This window comes from Triticum aestivum, chromosome 5B (genome assembly GCF_018294505.1).
Source record: "Triticum aestivum cultivar Chinese Spring chromosome 5B, IWGSC CS RefSeq v2.1, whole genome shotgun sequence".
Taxonomy (NCBI): Eukaryota; Viridiplantae; Streptophyta; class Magnoliopsida; order Poales; family Poaceae; genus Triticum; species Triticum aestivum.
In genome coordinates, this window is record NC_057807.1 from 663,279,034 (window position 1) to 663,290,969 (window position 11,936).

Below are 11,936 nucleotides of genomic sequence, written 5' to 3' on the forward strand. Positions count from 1 at the left end.
CTATCGACGACGAGGTGGCTACCGTGACTTCATAAATTTCAAGATGATATTCCGGTTCAGTCTTTCGAAGGTGCTCATAAGGATATGAGCGTTTATATTTTCCATGACTCGAACCCGGATGGACCAAAAATGAGCCATCCATCCATCTGCCGCCGTTTAACCGGCGAGCGGAGAAGATTGGTGGCGCACGTGGCGCATCATGTCGCCGCCCCCATTCCCTTCTCCCCGCCACCTCCTCCGAGACGACCAGGTCGGAGCAGGTGGCGCAATCCCCGTCGCCACTCCCCCTTCCCTCCGTAATTTATTACTGCCGCCGGTAATCTGATCAGATCAGACGAAATCACTCCCGCTCCACTAAACAAAGCGGAAAAAGACGCAACTTTTGAGCAAGCGGCTGCCGATCAAAGGGCACGTCGCCATCCCACTCCCACCCAGACCAGCACGCTCGGTTGGAGACTCTCGTCGGCGTCGCCGTGCGTCTGCGTCCGCTCCCCACCAATCACCCCCGCTTCCTTCCTCCTCCCTCCCTCCAGACTCCCGAGCCTCGGGGTTTCTAGTCGCTGCCCGGCCGCCTCCCGCAAGGTACTCCCGCGATTTCTTTTCCCTTTCCGCCGCCGCCTCTCCCACGCTACCGCTCGCTACTGGCCTGCTCGGTCCTGCAAGAACCACCACCGGGTTGGGTTGATTTTCCCTGCCCTCCCCCTTTCTTGTCCAGTTCGCCGGGAGCGAGCAATCGATCTTCGTCTTCCTCTGCGAGGACACACCGGAGGTGGGGTTTGCGTGTGAGTACTGCGAGATCTCGCGCCAAGAAGTGGCGGCGGCGGCAGCAGAGTCTTCAAGGAAGGGAGGAAGGAGGTGGATCGTGGCGGCATGGGTTCTTGCGAGGATGTGGAGTACGGGGACGTCTTCTCCGTCCCCAACCCGGCGGCTGCCCCCGCCTACGCGCTCGACTTCTCCCTCCACCACCACTACCACCACCAGCAGCAGCAGCAGCTCCGGTTCCCCCCTTCTTCATACGGCTTCCACGGCCTTCCTGCCGGTCCCGCCGCCCATTACCAGCCGTCGCCGCCGCAGTCGGCGCTGATTGGCAGCACGCCGAGCCCCGTCTCGACCACCACCGACCTGGGGAGCCCCGAGGAAGCGTCCGACGACGCCGTGCTCGCCTACATCAACCAGTTCCTCCTCGAGGATGATGACGACGACGAGTCCTCTGCTCCCGGCGCCGCCGCCGCGCCGGCGCGGGACTCGGCGCTCCTCGCCGTCGCCAAGCCCTTCGTCGACATCATCGCCGACGCCAAGCCGGCGTACCAGCACAGTTCCTGGACGGATCCCTGCTGCGCTTTCGCGGGAATGGGAGGAGGATCCCCTGACATGTTCGTCAGCAGCAGGCAGAGCTCCTGCCAGTTAGTGCCCTGCGATTCCGTGAAGGTGGAGGAGGAGTGCGCCGTCCACAAGGGCCGGAAGAACCGGCACGGCGACGACGACCTGGAGCCGGAGGACGAGAGGCGGCGCAAGCAGCTCGCGCTGTCCGAGGAGGAGACCGTCCGGGAGATGTTCGACAAAGTGCTCCTCTGCAACGGTGTCAACTGCATCCTCCAGTCGCCGCTGCCGGCCGAAGCGGAGATCAGCAGCGTGTACGTGAAAGGGTCAGGGAACCGGAGAGGGCGCAAGAAGGGGAAGACCGGAGTGCCCACCGTGGAGGAGGAGTCCGTCGACCTGACGACGTTGCTCATACACTGTGCCCAGGCCGCGGCTATCGATGATCACCGCGGTTCGGGTGAGTTGCTGAAGCAGATCAGGCGGCATTCTTCCCCTCATGGGGATGCCGGGCAGAGGCTGGCGCATTACATTGCTAATGGGCTCGAGGCTCGCCTTGCCGGCACCGGTAGCACCGTCTACCGCTCGCTTGTCGCGCGGCGAACTTCTTCCGCTGACATGCTGAAAATATTCAAGCTATATGGGACGGCATGCCCGTTCATCAGGATGTCCAGGTTCTACTCGAATGAAGCCATCTTGGATGCTGCTGCCAAGGGTGTGACAAGCGTGCACATTGTGGACTATGGTATAGACTGGGGCTTCCAGTGGCCAATCTTCTTGCAGCGGATCTCCAAGAGAGATGGCGGCCCCCCAAGAATCCGCATCACCGCCATCGACTTACCGCAGCCAGGGTTCCGGCCTGCAGAGCGTTTAGAGGCGACGGGCCGGCGGTTAAGCGAGTACGCCAAGATGTTTCATGTCCCCTTCGAGTATCGCGCAATTGCTGCCAAGTGGGATGCCATCCGAGTCGAAGACCTCAGGATTGACAAGGATGATCTTCTTATTGTCAACTGCTTGTTCAGAATGCGGCACATGATGGACGAGACGGTGACCGACGAGAGCCCGAGGAAGACGGTCTTGAACACGATCAGGAAGATGAACCCGCATCGGTTCATCCACGCGGTTGTCAACGGCACCTACAACGCGCCATTCTTCGTGACGCGCTTCAAGGAGGCTCTGTTCTATTTCTCCTCGCTCTACGACATGCTCGAAGCGACCGCACCGCCGGCGGATGAGCACAGGCAGCTGATCGAAAGGGAATACTTCGGGCGGGAGGTTCTCAACGTGGTCGCCTGCGAGGGCACGGAGAGGGTCGAGAGGCCGGAGACCTACAAGCAATGGCAGGTAAGGAACCTCAGGGCAGGGTTCAGGCAGGTGCCTCTGCTTCAAGAGTCGGTGAAAAAGGCAAGATACAAGGTAATCAAGAGCTATCACAGGGATTTCTTCGTCGACGAAGATAACAAGTGGATGCTGCAGGGTTGGAAGGGCAGAGTCATCGGCGCCCTATCCACATGGAAACCTAGCTAGAACTTTAGAGATATGTTGCCTGGTACATTTCATCACTTCTTTTTCGTTCTGTTGTATCTGATATTCTGATGCTTATGTTGTTGAATTTTGACCCTTTGCTGGGAGCAGAGTTGATGGACATTTTTGCTGAACTTGACTAGAACAGAAGCTTCTTGCATATGTTTTGTACTCCTCCGTCCCAAAATTCTTGTCTTAGATTTGTCCAAATACGGATGTATCAAGTCACGTTTTAGTATTAGGTACATCCGTATCTAGACAAATCTAAGACAAGAATTTTGAGACGGAGGGAGTACCTAATGAAGCATGTGTATTGCAAACTGTTTGTTTGTTCCTTGAATCGGTAGCGCTGATGTTTCATTTCTCAGTAAAATGGAAGGTGCATATGAGCTGCTGAGTGATATATTAGCTGTTGCGTAAATGATAAAATTCGTATGGATTATTGGTGTGCGTCGGATCTGAGTCAAGAGTGTGAAAAGAAGATAGTCATATCCGTTAAACTGTATCAATGTATTCTCAATTGTTTGCTGACTCCTTCTCCTCAGAGAAAAATCTCAGGAAAATGCATAAATTGCTTCTCCAATCTCCACGCATCGATAGGAGGCTATTTTCAGCATTATTGGTAAACCGATTGTGCAATTACATCAGTCAGCAACTTCATAATGCACAAGGATACACACTCGAGACATTAAGATCCTTATAAGCTAAGAAATGTACTTATGCTCCTTAACCGATGACTCAAAACCGGGCTGTGACCTTGGAGAACAGCGCTTTGAAATCTTTCGTTGGGGTGCCCTCACCTTCAGGCTTCGAAGCCAAATCGAATGCCTTGAACTTTACCTCTTCATACTGCAGGGCCTGTTTTAAGAGGGTAAATATTCAGAATGGTTGTCCTCAAGTGTGTCCACAGAATACGGTTGCAGCAATTATCAAATGTTATACCTGAACACAAACTTCAGCCACATCAGCCCTAGGAATCGCCTTAGTGTCAGTCTGGAGAAGCTCATCATCCTTCCCGACAATCAGCTCCCTCACTCCCCCATCTTTGTCTTGCAGACCACCAGGCCTAAATTGAAGGAAACGAAGAAAACGATAGCACATTATGTATCAGCGAATAGTTAACCTGTTCTAGTGTTCTTGTGCATATTAGCACAATGCACTTCTATTCTAGCTTCACAAAAACTACCTATCCAATTTAACTGCAGCAGTCCAACTGTGAAACATGTAGCATAAATTTTAGACAATTCAAGAGAGATGGTAATTAACTAATTAGATGAGCAAAAACTACTAGATCGCACCGAGTGTTTGCCTCACCCCTTTATATGTCACTCATTGTCTCATTAAATGTGGAGGTGGATCCACCTTTTCTTTGAGGCATTCAAAGGTATTTAGTGGTACACAAGGAACTATTCCAAACTTCTATAGCAGATCTTCAGTCTTATCCAAAGTGATTGATATTTAGTGTAATTAAGTACACCACTTCAGAAAGGTGGGCAACTCTGTTTCAAGAATAATTGATCTGAAGGATGCCTTTTTATCCAAACTGGTGCATGTTCTTTATGTACCTTATGATTGTATAAGGAACTCCACTGTCTGCCAGATACTGTTCAGACTTGCGCTTCCAGACCTACATCAAGATCAATAATCAAGATTTCACATTTTCAATAATATAATCGTCTGAATTTGCAAAATGAATTTGTCTCAGTGGCTTATTAGATCAACGGTACCACGACTAGCTGAGTACGCACTGTATCTTTTATTTCTATCTTTCCTTCATTGTTTTATTTGGATGAGACAAAATGAAGCTTCGATGAAAACAAAACAAAAGCAAGACTTTCTGAAATGAACATTCCAGCCCAATAGAGAGGATACAGAACTTCCAAATTTTAGCTATGACAGGAACTTAATATTCAGAAAGGTCTATTTGCAAAACTTTCTTCATTAAGTTGTTTTTTCCTGTATTATGGATCTAACTGTTGTAAATCTATCGACTGAACATTTTTATGGCGAACCTGTCAATAGTCAAAACTCACAAATCTATCAACTGAACATTTCTATGACGAACAATCCTTCAGATTTCTGAGACAGATGGCTCATCTGCTGCCAAGCAATGTTCAGAGAATGGTACTAAGGCTTTCCAGATAATAAAGTTTTTCGTGGAAGCACGAGCAAATGAACTGCAATGAAGTAAAGGTGAAGAGACATATAGACTCGTCTACAATTACTTACCAGTATATTGCCATTGCCAAGGCTGTTCAATGGATGGTTGGGATTTGTTCCCCCCATGGATCCCACCAACACTATGTGCTTCACACCGGCTGCTTTTGCTGTCCAACACACAATCCCACTCATCAAACATTCAGATAAACCTATCACATATAAATGCAGAACCAAGAAGAAGCTTACCAGCATCAATCTGATTCTTCTGCCCAATCCAGTCCACCTGCCACACATCCACACCAAAATTCATCACTATTTAATAACCGATAAAGATTTCAGGATGTGGCATGTCACTGAAACACAGAGGAGACACATCCTGAAACTGTACTTATTATGGGAGCGGCACACTCTGAATCCAAATTGTGGTACAGTACAGTACAGAGAAGAAACCCCAACCTGCTCAGGGTAGGCTCCGTCCTCGTAGTAGAACTCGGGCCGGCCGCCCTTGGTGGGGTCGAACCCCGGCTTCATCTTGGGGGAGGCGCTGGTGAGGATGACGAGCGCGTCGGCGCCCTGCACGGCGGGCGCGAGGTGCTCCGCCTCCCTGATGTCGGCCACGTAGACGTCGTCGGCTCCCCCGATCTTCTGCTTGCTCTCCTCCGACCTCACCAGGCCCCTCGCCGCGAACTGGTCGGATCTCTCCCTGAGCTTGCTGAACACGATTTGGCCTGCGATCGACTCGACGAGCGTTAGGACCGGAATTGCCCGTCGTGGCAGGCGGATTCGTCGGGTTTTGGTCGGAGAAACGGGCGGGGAAGGAAGGAGGGAAAGGGTATCTGTGCGGCCGCCGGCGCCGGTGACGAGGACGGTGGGGCGGGGCGCGGCCATGGCCGGAGGGTGGTGGCGCGGTACTGCAGGCTAGCTGGCCGCGAACTGCAGAGCGCCTGGACGCAGCCAAGTGCCGATGTGTCACGAGAGAAGCGGCGAAGGATGAGACGACGCCGATACTCTCTCTGGATTTGTCTAGAAGGCCGTGCCGACCGACCGACCTGACATGCCAGGAGGGCGCGCGGCGTGGAGGGCGGCCACGTCGCGCCTGACTGCTTTACGCTTTCTTCGAAGCAAGGCGCCTTTCTCTCCCCACACACGGTCATCATACCATAGAGATCAACATCTTTATTCGTTATTACACATGTTTAAGATTTCATACACATCAAAGGTAACTCATGGTTTACCATACAAACCGAGTGACTTGCACACGAAAGAAGAGCAATACATTACATTTACAGCGGACAAGAAAGGTGAAATATTGTTACAACCCCATATCATATTGTGCCGAAATGGAAGCTCCGGCTATTGTGACCACAGACCCTAATGATCTCAGCTTCTACTGCTCTTCTCTTGTGAATGAAGCCCAGCTCATCGCCACTCGCACGTAGACCCAATCACACACGCGGTCGAACAACGAGAACCAAATAATTCTCCAGCTCCTCTTGAATAAGAAGCTGCAGAAGATGATCCAGAGACCTGCTACGAATCCCGTGCCAATGCCGAGGTATAATGACAATGCTTTGCTCATGCCCTCATGCTGATTTTCAGGAGTCCATGGAGTGATTTCCGTTCCCGAGCAATTCTTTGATACAGGCGGACCACAAAGACCTGGATTGCCAGCATAGATTGACGCATCATCTAAAGTTTGTAACTGATTGCCAGAAGGTATGGTTCCTGTCAGATTGTTGTACGGTAAGTTCAAGTGGGCAAGTGAAGTTAGATCTGCCATACTCGCCGGGATTTCACCAGAGAGCTCATTGTGTGAGAGGTCCAAAGATCCCATTGCACGTAGCTCCCCAATAGTCACAGGGATTGTGCTGCTAAGGTGATTCCGTGACAGGTTCAAGTTTGTCAATGCAGTGAGCATGCCGATTTCATGAGGAATCTTCCCTGTCAAACTGTTGCAAGAGAAATCAATGTTTACCATATATGCGATTCCTGTTGTGTATTCCAACTGCTGACCTTTTGTGACCACCGATAAACTATGAGTATAAGCATTAGTGTACTTGTAGACGGAGACAAGCCCAAAGTTGACAATTTTGAAAAGGGCACCATCTTGATCGGGAGTATGAGCCATAGCTATGAGATTCCCAAGCGACTGTGGTATGTTCCCTGAGATGTTGTTGCTTGCAATGTCTAGATATTGAAGCCCATGCATCCTGGTCAGTTCGCCAGGGATGCCACCAGAGAGCATGTTTGACCGCAACCGCAGAAATGCCAAGGATGGTAGCTTTGAGCCGATCCATGTCGGTAAGCTCCCAGAAAATTCATTGTATGCGAGATCAAGGAATTTTAGCTCTTTACACCTCTGAAGAAATGGTGGGATTCTTCCTGAAAGATTGTTGTTATTCAAGTTAAGCATGGTCACGTTTGAAGTTTTGGGTGCACGGAGGCAATTGGCCAATGTCCCATTTAGTTTGTTCTCTGATAGATCTAGAAACTGCAAATTTTGCAGCTCAAAGAGGGAGCATGGAATGGTCTCAGAAAAGGAATTTTTGAAGAGCATGAGTATTTCTAGCCCTGGTGCTCCGATATCTGATGGCAATGCACCAGATAGGTTGTTCCCAGAGAGGTCCAACAAGCCGAGGTTCATTGGGAGTGTTGGAATCGGGCCAACGAGCTGGTTAGAACTAATATCCAGTATAACAGCTTCCATTCCACCAAACAGAAAATATGTGGGCAGCATGCCATAAATCTGATTTTCCGATAGATCCAGAACTCGACAACGGTACATTCCAATCCAAAAAGTACCAGGAATGGAGTCATGTATGCTTGTGTTTGAAATATCAAGGGTGTGTAGTGTTTGTTGGATAATCCATGCCGGAAACTGGGGGCCTAGGATGCAAGATCTAAAGCCCGCTGACGTTAAGCTGAATGGAGTGCTCCATGTGTTGTTGACCAACATAGTTATGGAATTACCAGAGAGCCACAAATTTTGCAGGCTAGTCATATTGGTGAAATGGTCCTGGGTGACTATACCATGCAGATTGTTTGAGTCCAACCACAGGTCCACCAAATTTGTGAGTTTTCGTATACCGACAGGTATCTCTCCGAATAGTTTGTTATTATTGAGCCAAAGTGTGGACAAGCTGCTAAATTTTTCTAGCCGATCTGGAAGAGTCCCTGTCAAATTGTTGTGGTCCAAATACAACTCTTGTAACTCATCCCCTGGCAATCTATAAAATAGATCTTCCGTACCCCCGCCAATGAAGTTTTCCGATAGACGGAGTGCTTGTAGTCTCTTGAGTTTCTTGAAGGTGGATGGCACCATGCCAAAGAAGTTGTTTTCTATGAGGGACAATGATTGAATGGAGGTCAAGTTTTCCACTGCGTCAGGGATAGAACCCACGATTCCGCATGTATCCATGTAAAAAAGTTGGAGAGCAGGTAGCTCCCAAGCCAAGTAGTTGGCTCCAAAGGACGAGTTAAAGGAATTGGAGTCGAGGTCAAGGGTTTCTAGTGACGTGAGATTAGAGTGCAACGGTAGAGGCATAATGTTACGAAGCCCACAAGATGTTAGCTCAAGGGTTACCAGAGAGGGGAGCATGTTGACATCATGAGTCCAGTTGACGGCAGCGCTAAGGTCCACCTCAGCCATGTCGAGGTGTTGTAGCTTCTGTAGGTGCGTCACCCATAAGAGATCGGGCGAGTAACAACCCAGAATTGAGAGGTCAAGACTGAGCAGATTCGAGAGGTTCCCGAGGTGAGGAGGGATTCGCCCACCGAAGAACGAATCAGTGAGGGCGAGATGAGTCAGGCTCCGGAGGTCACCGATGAATTCAGGAATGGATCTCCCACCAAAGTAGTTTGATGAGAGGTCCAGGTGCTTGAGATGTCGTAGAGTGAGCAAGGAGGAGCTTATCTCACCTCCGATTGCTCCGTAGCTGTTGACCTGGAGCTTGACGACATGGCCGGTCCGGTTGTTGCACCTGACGCCCATCCACCGGCAGCAGTCCTCGTCGGCCCGCCACGACGAAAGGTAGTTGCTCGGGTCGGTGAGGCCGGCCTTGAAGGCGAGAAGCGCATCTCGCTCGCGGGGGATGCAGAGGGTGCCCGGTGCTGATGGCGGTGGCGGCGGCCGGAGTGCAGGCAGGGCTGGGGCTGACGAGCTCCGGAGGAAGATGAGGCACCACGTCGCCAGGAGGATCGCCGGCCTTGGGCCGGCCATTTTGGGTAGTGGGCGTACGAATGGGTAAGTACGAGTGTGTGCAGTACGTACTTTGCCTCGGCCATGCACGCCTGGATTTAAGGAGCTAGCAGAGTTCGTTCGGTCCACCCTTGTGAGCGTCAAAGTGCCCTGCGCGCTACGCCAGCTCGATCGGCAGGTAGTAGTAACATCGAAACCCCGTCCACCGGGTCTGATGAGTACTGTGAAGGGTACATATGAGTTGACTGACCCAGCGCATAAAAATTCCACAGACCAACTATTGGGTGATGGCGAAGCGCGCCAAATCTTGAACTCCGAAGAGACAAGAAATAAAGTCTACTAGTGAAAATGACTGTTTCCTATCAATAAAGTTTAGCTTTAGCGACCAATGAGCCCGGTCAATACGTGCTATATCCAGCGGCAGCGCCAGGAATTAGGCAAGCCCCAGGCCGACCCAGGCAGCCTTCGTTCACTGTAGCTAACTGTAAAAAATTTCTACGCATCACCAAGATCAATCTATGGAGTCATCTAGCAACGAGAGATAGGAGTGCATCTACATACTCTTGTAGATCGTGAGCGGAAGCGTTCAAGAGAACGGGGTTGATGGAGTCGTACTCGTCGAGATCCAAATCACCGATGATCCTAGCGCTGAACGGACGGCACCTCCGCGTTCAACACACGTACGGTTGGGAGAGACGTCTCCTCCTTCTTGATCCAGCAAGGGGGAAGGAGAGGTTGATGGAGATCCAGCAGCACGACGGCGTGGTGGTGGAAGTAGCGGGGATCTCGGCAGGGCTTCACCAAGCTCAACGAGAGGGAGAGGTGTTACGGGGGGGGGGGGGGGGGGGGGGGAGGAGGAAGGCGCCAGCGGCTTGGGTGCGCAGCCCTCCCTCCCCCCTCTTTATATAGGGGCCCCGGGGGGAGGGGGGGCGCCGGCCCCCTAGAGATCCACTGTCAAGGGGGGGGGGGCAAAGGAGGGAACTTGCCCCCCAAGTCAGGTGGGGCGCCCCCCACCCCCTGGGTTTCCAACCCTAGGCGCAGGGGGAGGCCCAAGGGGGGCGCACCAGCCCACCAGGGGCTGGTTCCCTTCCCACTTTAGCCCATGGGACCCTCCGAGATAGGTGGACCCACCCGGTGGACCCCCGGGACCCTTCCGGTGGTCCCGGTACAATACCGGTGACCCCGAAACTTTCCCGGTGGCCGAAACTGGACTTCCTATATACAAATCTTCACCTCCGGACCATTCCGGAACTCCTTGTGACGTTCGGGATCTCATCCGGGACTCCGAACAACTTTTGGGTTACCGCATACTAATATCTCTACAACCCTAGCGTCGCCGAACCTTAACTGTGTAAACCCTACGGGTTCGGGAGACACGTAGACATGACCGAGAGGACTCTCCGGTCAATAACCAACATCGGGATCTGGATACCCATGTTGGCTCCCACATTCTCCTCGATGATCTCATCGGATGAACCACGATGTCGAGGATTCAAGTAATCCCGTATTCAATTCCCTTTGTCAATCGGTACGTTACTTGCCCGAGATTCGATCGTCGGTATCCCAATACCTCGTTCAATCTCGTTATCGGCAAGTCACTTTACTCGTTGCATAATGCATGATCCCGTGACCAACTACTTGGTCACATTGAGCTCATTATGATGATGCATTACCGAGTGGGCCCGGAGATACCTCTCTGTCATACGGAGTGACAAATCCCAGTCTCGATTCGTGTCAACCCAACAGAGACTTTTGGAGATACCTGTAGTGTACCTTTATAGTCACCCAGTTACGTTGTGACGTTTTGTACACCCAAAGCACTCCTATGGTATCCGGGAGTTACACAATCTCATGGTCTAAGAAACTGATACTTGACATTAGAAAAGCTTTAGCAAACGAACTACACGATCTTTGTGCTATGCTTAGGATTGGGTCTTGTCCATCACATCATTCTCCTAATGATGTGATCCCATTATCAATGACATCCAATGTCCATAGTCAGGAAACCATGACTATCTGTTGATCAACGAGCTAGTCAACTAGAGGCTCACTAGGGACATGTTGTGGTCTATGTATTCACACATGTATCACTGTTTCCGGTTAATACAATTATAGCATGAACAATAGACAATTATCACGAACAAGGAAATATAATAATAATCATTTTATTATTGCCTCTAGGGCATATTTCCAACAGTCTCCCACTTGCACTAGAGTCAATAATCTAGTTACACTGTGATGAATCGAACACCCATAGAGTTCTGGTGTTGATCATGTTTTGCTCGTGGAAGAGGTTTAGTCAACGGATCTGCGACATTCAGATCCGTATGCACTTTGAAAATATCTATGTCTCCATCTTGAACATTTTCACGAATGGAGTTGAAGCGACGCTTGATGTGCCTAGTCTTCTTGTGAAACCTAGGCTCCTTGGCAAGGGCAATGGCTCCAGTGTTGTCACAGAAGAGAGTGATCGGCCCCGACGCATTGGGAATAACTCCTAGGTTTGTGATGAACTCCTTCATCTAGATTGCTTCATGCGCTGCCTCCGAGGCTGCCATGTACTCCGCTTCACATGTAGATCCCACCACGACGCTCTGCTTGCTGCTGCACCAGCTTACTGCCCCACCATTCAAAATATACACGTATCCGGTTTGTGACTTGGAGTCATCCAGATCTGTGTCGAAGCTAGCATCGACGTAACCCTTTACAGCGAGCTCTTCGTCACCTCCATAAACGA

At 50.8% G+C, this 11,936-nt stretch overlaps 3 protein-coding genes across 4 annotated transcripts; 1 reads left to right on the plus strand and 2 right to left on the minus strand.

Annotated features, from left to right (window-relative positions):
* Nucleotides 1–346: 346 nt before the first annotated feature.
* Nucleotides 347–2,988, plus strand: LOC123114011 (scarecrow-like protein 30). Its single transcript, XM_044535356.1, has 2 exons — nt 347–582; nt 716–2,988. The coding sequence occupies exon 2, from the start codon at nt 871–873 to the stop codon at nt 2,842–2,844; it is 1,974 nt and encodes a 657-aa protein (XP_044391291.1). The 5' UTR covers nt 347–582; nt 716–870; the 3' UTR covers nt 2,845–2,988.
* A 325-nt stretch (nt 2,989–3,313) lies between these two features.
* On the minus strand, nt 3,314–6,031 carry LOC123114013 (uncharacterized protein At5g02240). 2 transcript variants are annotated; one of them, XM_044535358.1, is made up of 7 exons: nt 5,838–6,031; nt 5,458–5,729; nt 5,248–5,284; nt 5,071–5,168; nt 4,407–4,468; nt 3,784–3,907; nt 3,314–3,699 (listed from the first exon to the last, which is right to left on the minus strand). In XM_044535358.1, the coding sequence occupies exons 1-7, from the start codon at nt 5,887–5,889 to the stop codon at nt 3,580–3,582; spliced, it is 765 nt and encodes a 254-aa protein (XP_044391293.1). In that variant the 5' UTR covers nt 5,890–6,031; the 3' UTR covers nt 3,314–3,579. The 2 variants fall into 2 exon arrangements, with proteins under 2 accessions (XP_044391293.1, XP_044391292.1); XM_044535357.1 differs by having other exon boundaries at nt 5,458–6,027.
* A 264-nt stretch (nt 6,032–6,295) lies between these two features.
* LOC123114014 (receptor-like protein EIX2) lies at nt 6,296–9,220 on the minus strand. The gene has a single exon (XM_044535359.1). The coding sequence runs from the start codon at nt 9,218–9,220 to the stop codon at nt 6,389–6,391; it is 2,832 nt and encodes a 943-aa protein (XP_044391294.1). The 3' UTR covers nt 6,296–6,388.
* Nucleotides 9,221–11,936: the final 2,716 nt, after the last annotated feature.

What these genes read in the sequence shown, in the direction of transcription:
- LOC123114011 (XM_044535356.1), top strand. Translation starts at nt 871, where the DNA reads ATGGGTTCTTGCGAGGATGTGGAGTACGGGGACGTCTTCTCCGTCCCC.
- LOC123114013 (XM_044535357.1), bottom strand. Translation starts at nt 5,889, where the DNA reads ATGGCCGCGCCCCGCCCCACCGTCCTCGTCACCGGCGCCGGCGGCCGC. An exon ending in GAAGAATCAGATTGATGCTG is followed by an intron (nt 5,169 to 5,247) that starts GTAAGCTTCTTC and finishes TGTGTTGGACAG; the next exon opens with CAAAAGCAGCCGGTGTGAAG. An exon ending in TGGCTGAAGTTTGTGTTCAG is followed by an intron (nt 3,700 to 3,783) that starts GTATAACATTTG and finishes CTCTTAAAACAG; the next exon opens with GCCCTGCAGTATGAAGAGGT.
- LOC123114014 (XM_044535359.1), bottom strand. Translation starts at nt 9,220, where the DNA reads ATGGCCGGCCCAAGGCCGGCGATCCTCCTGGCGACGTGGTGCCTCATC.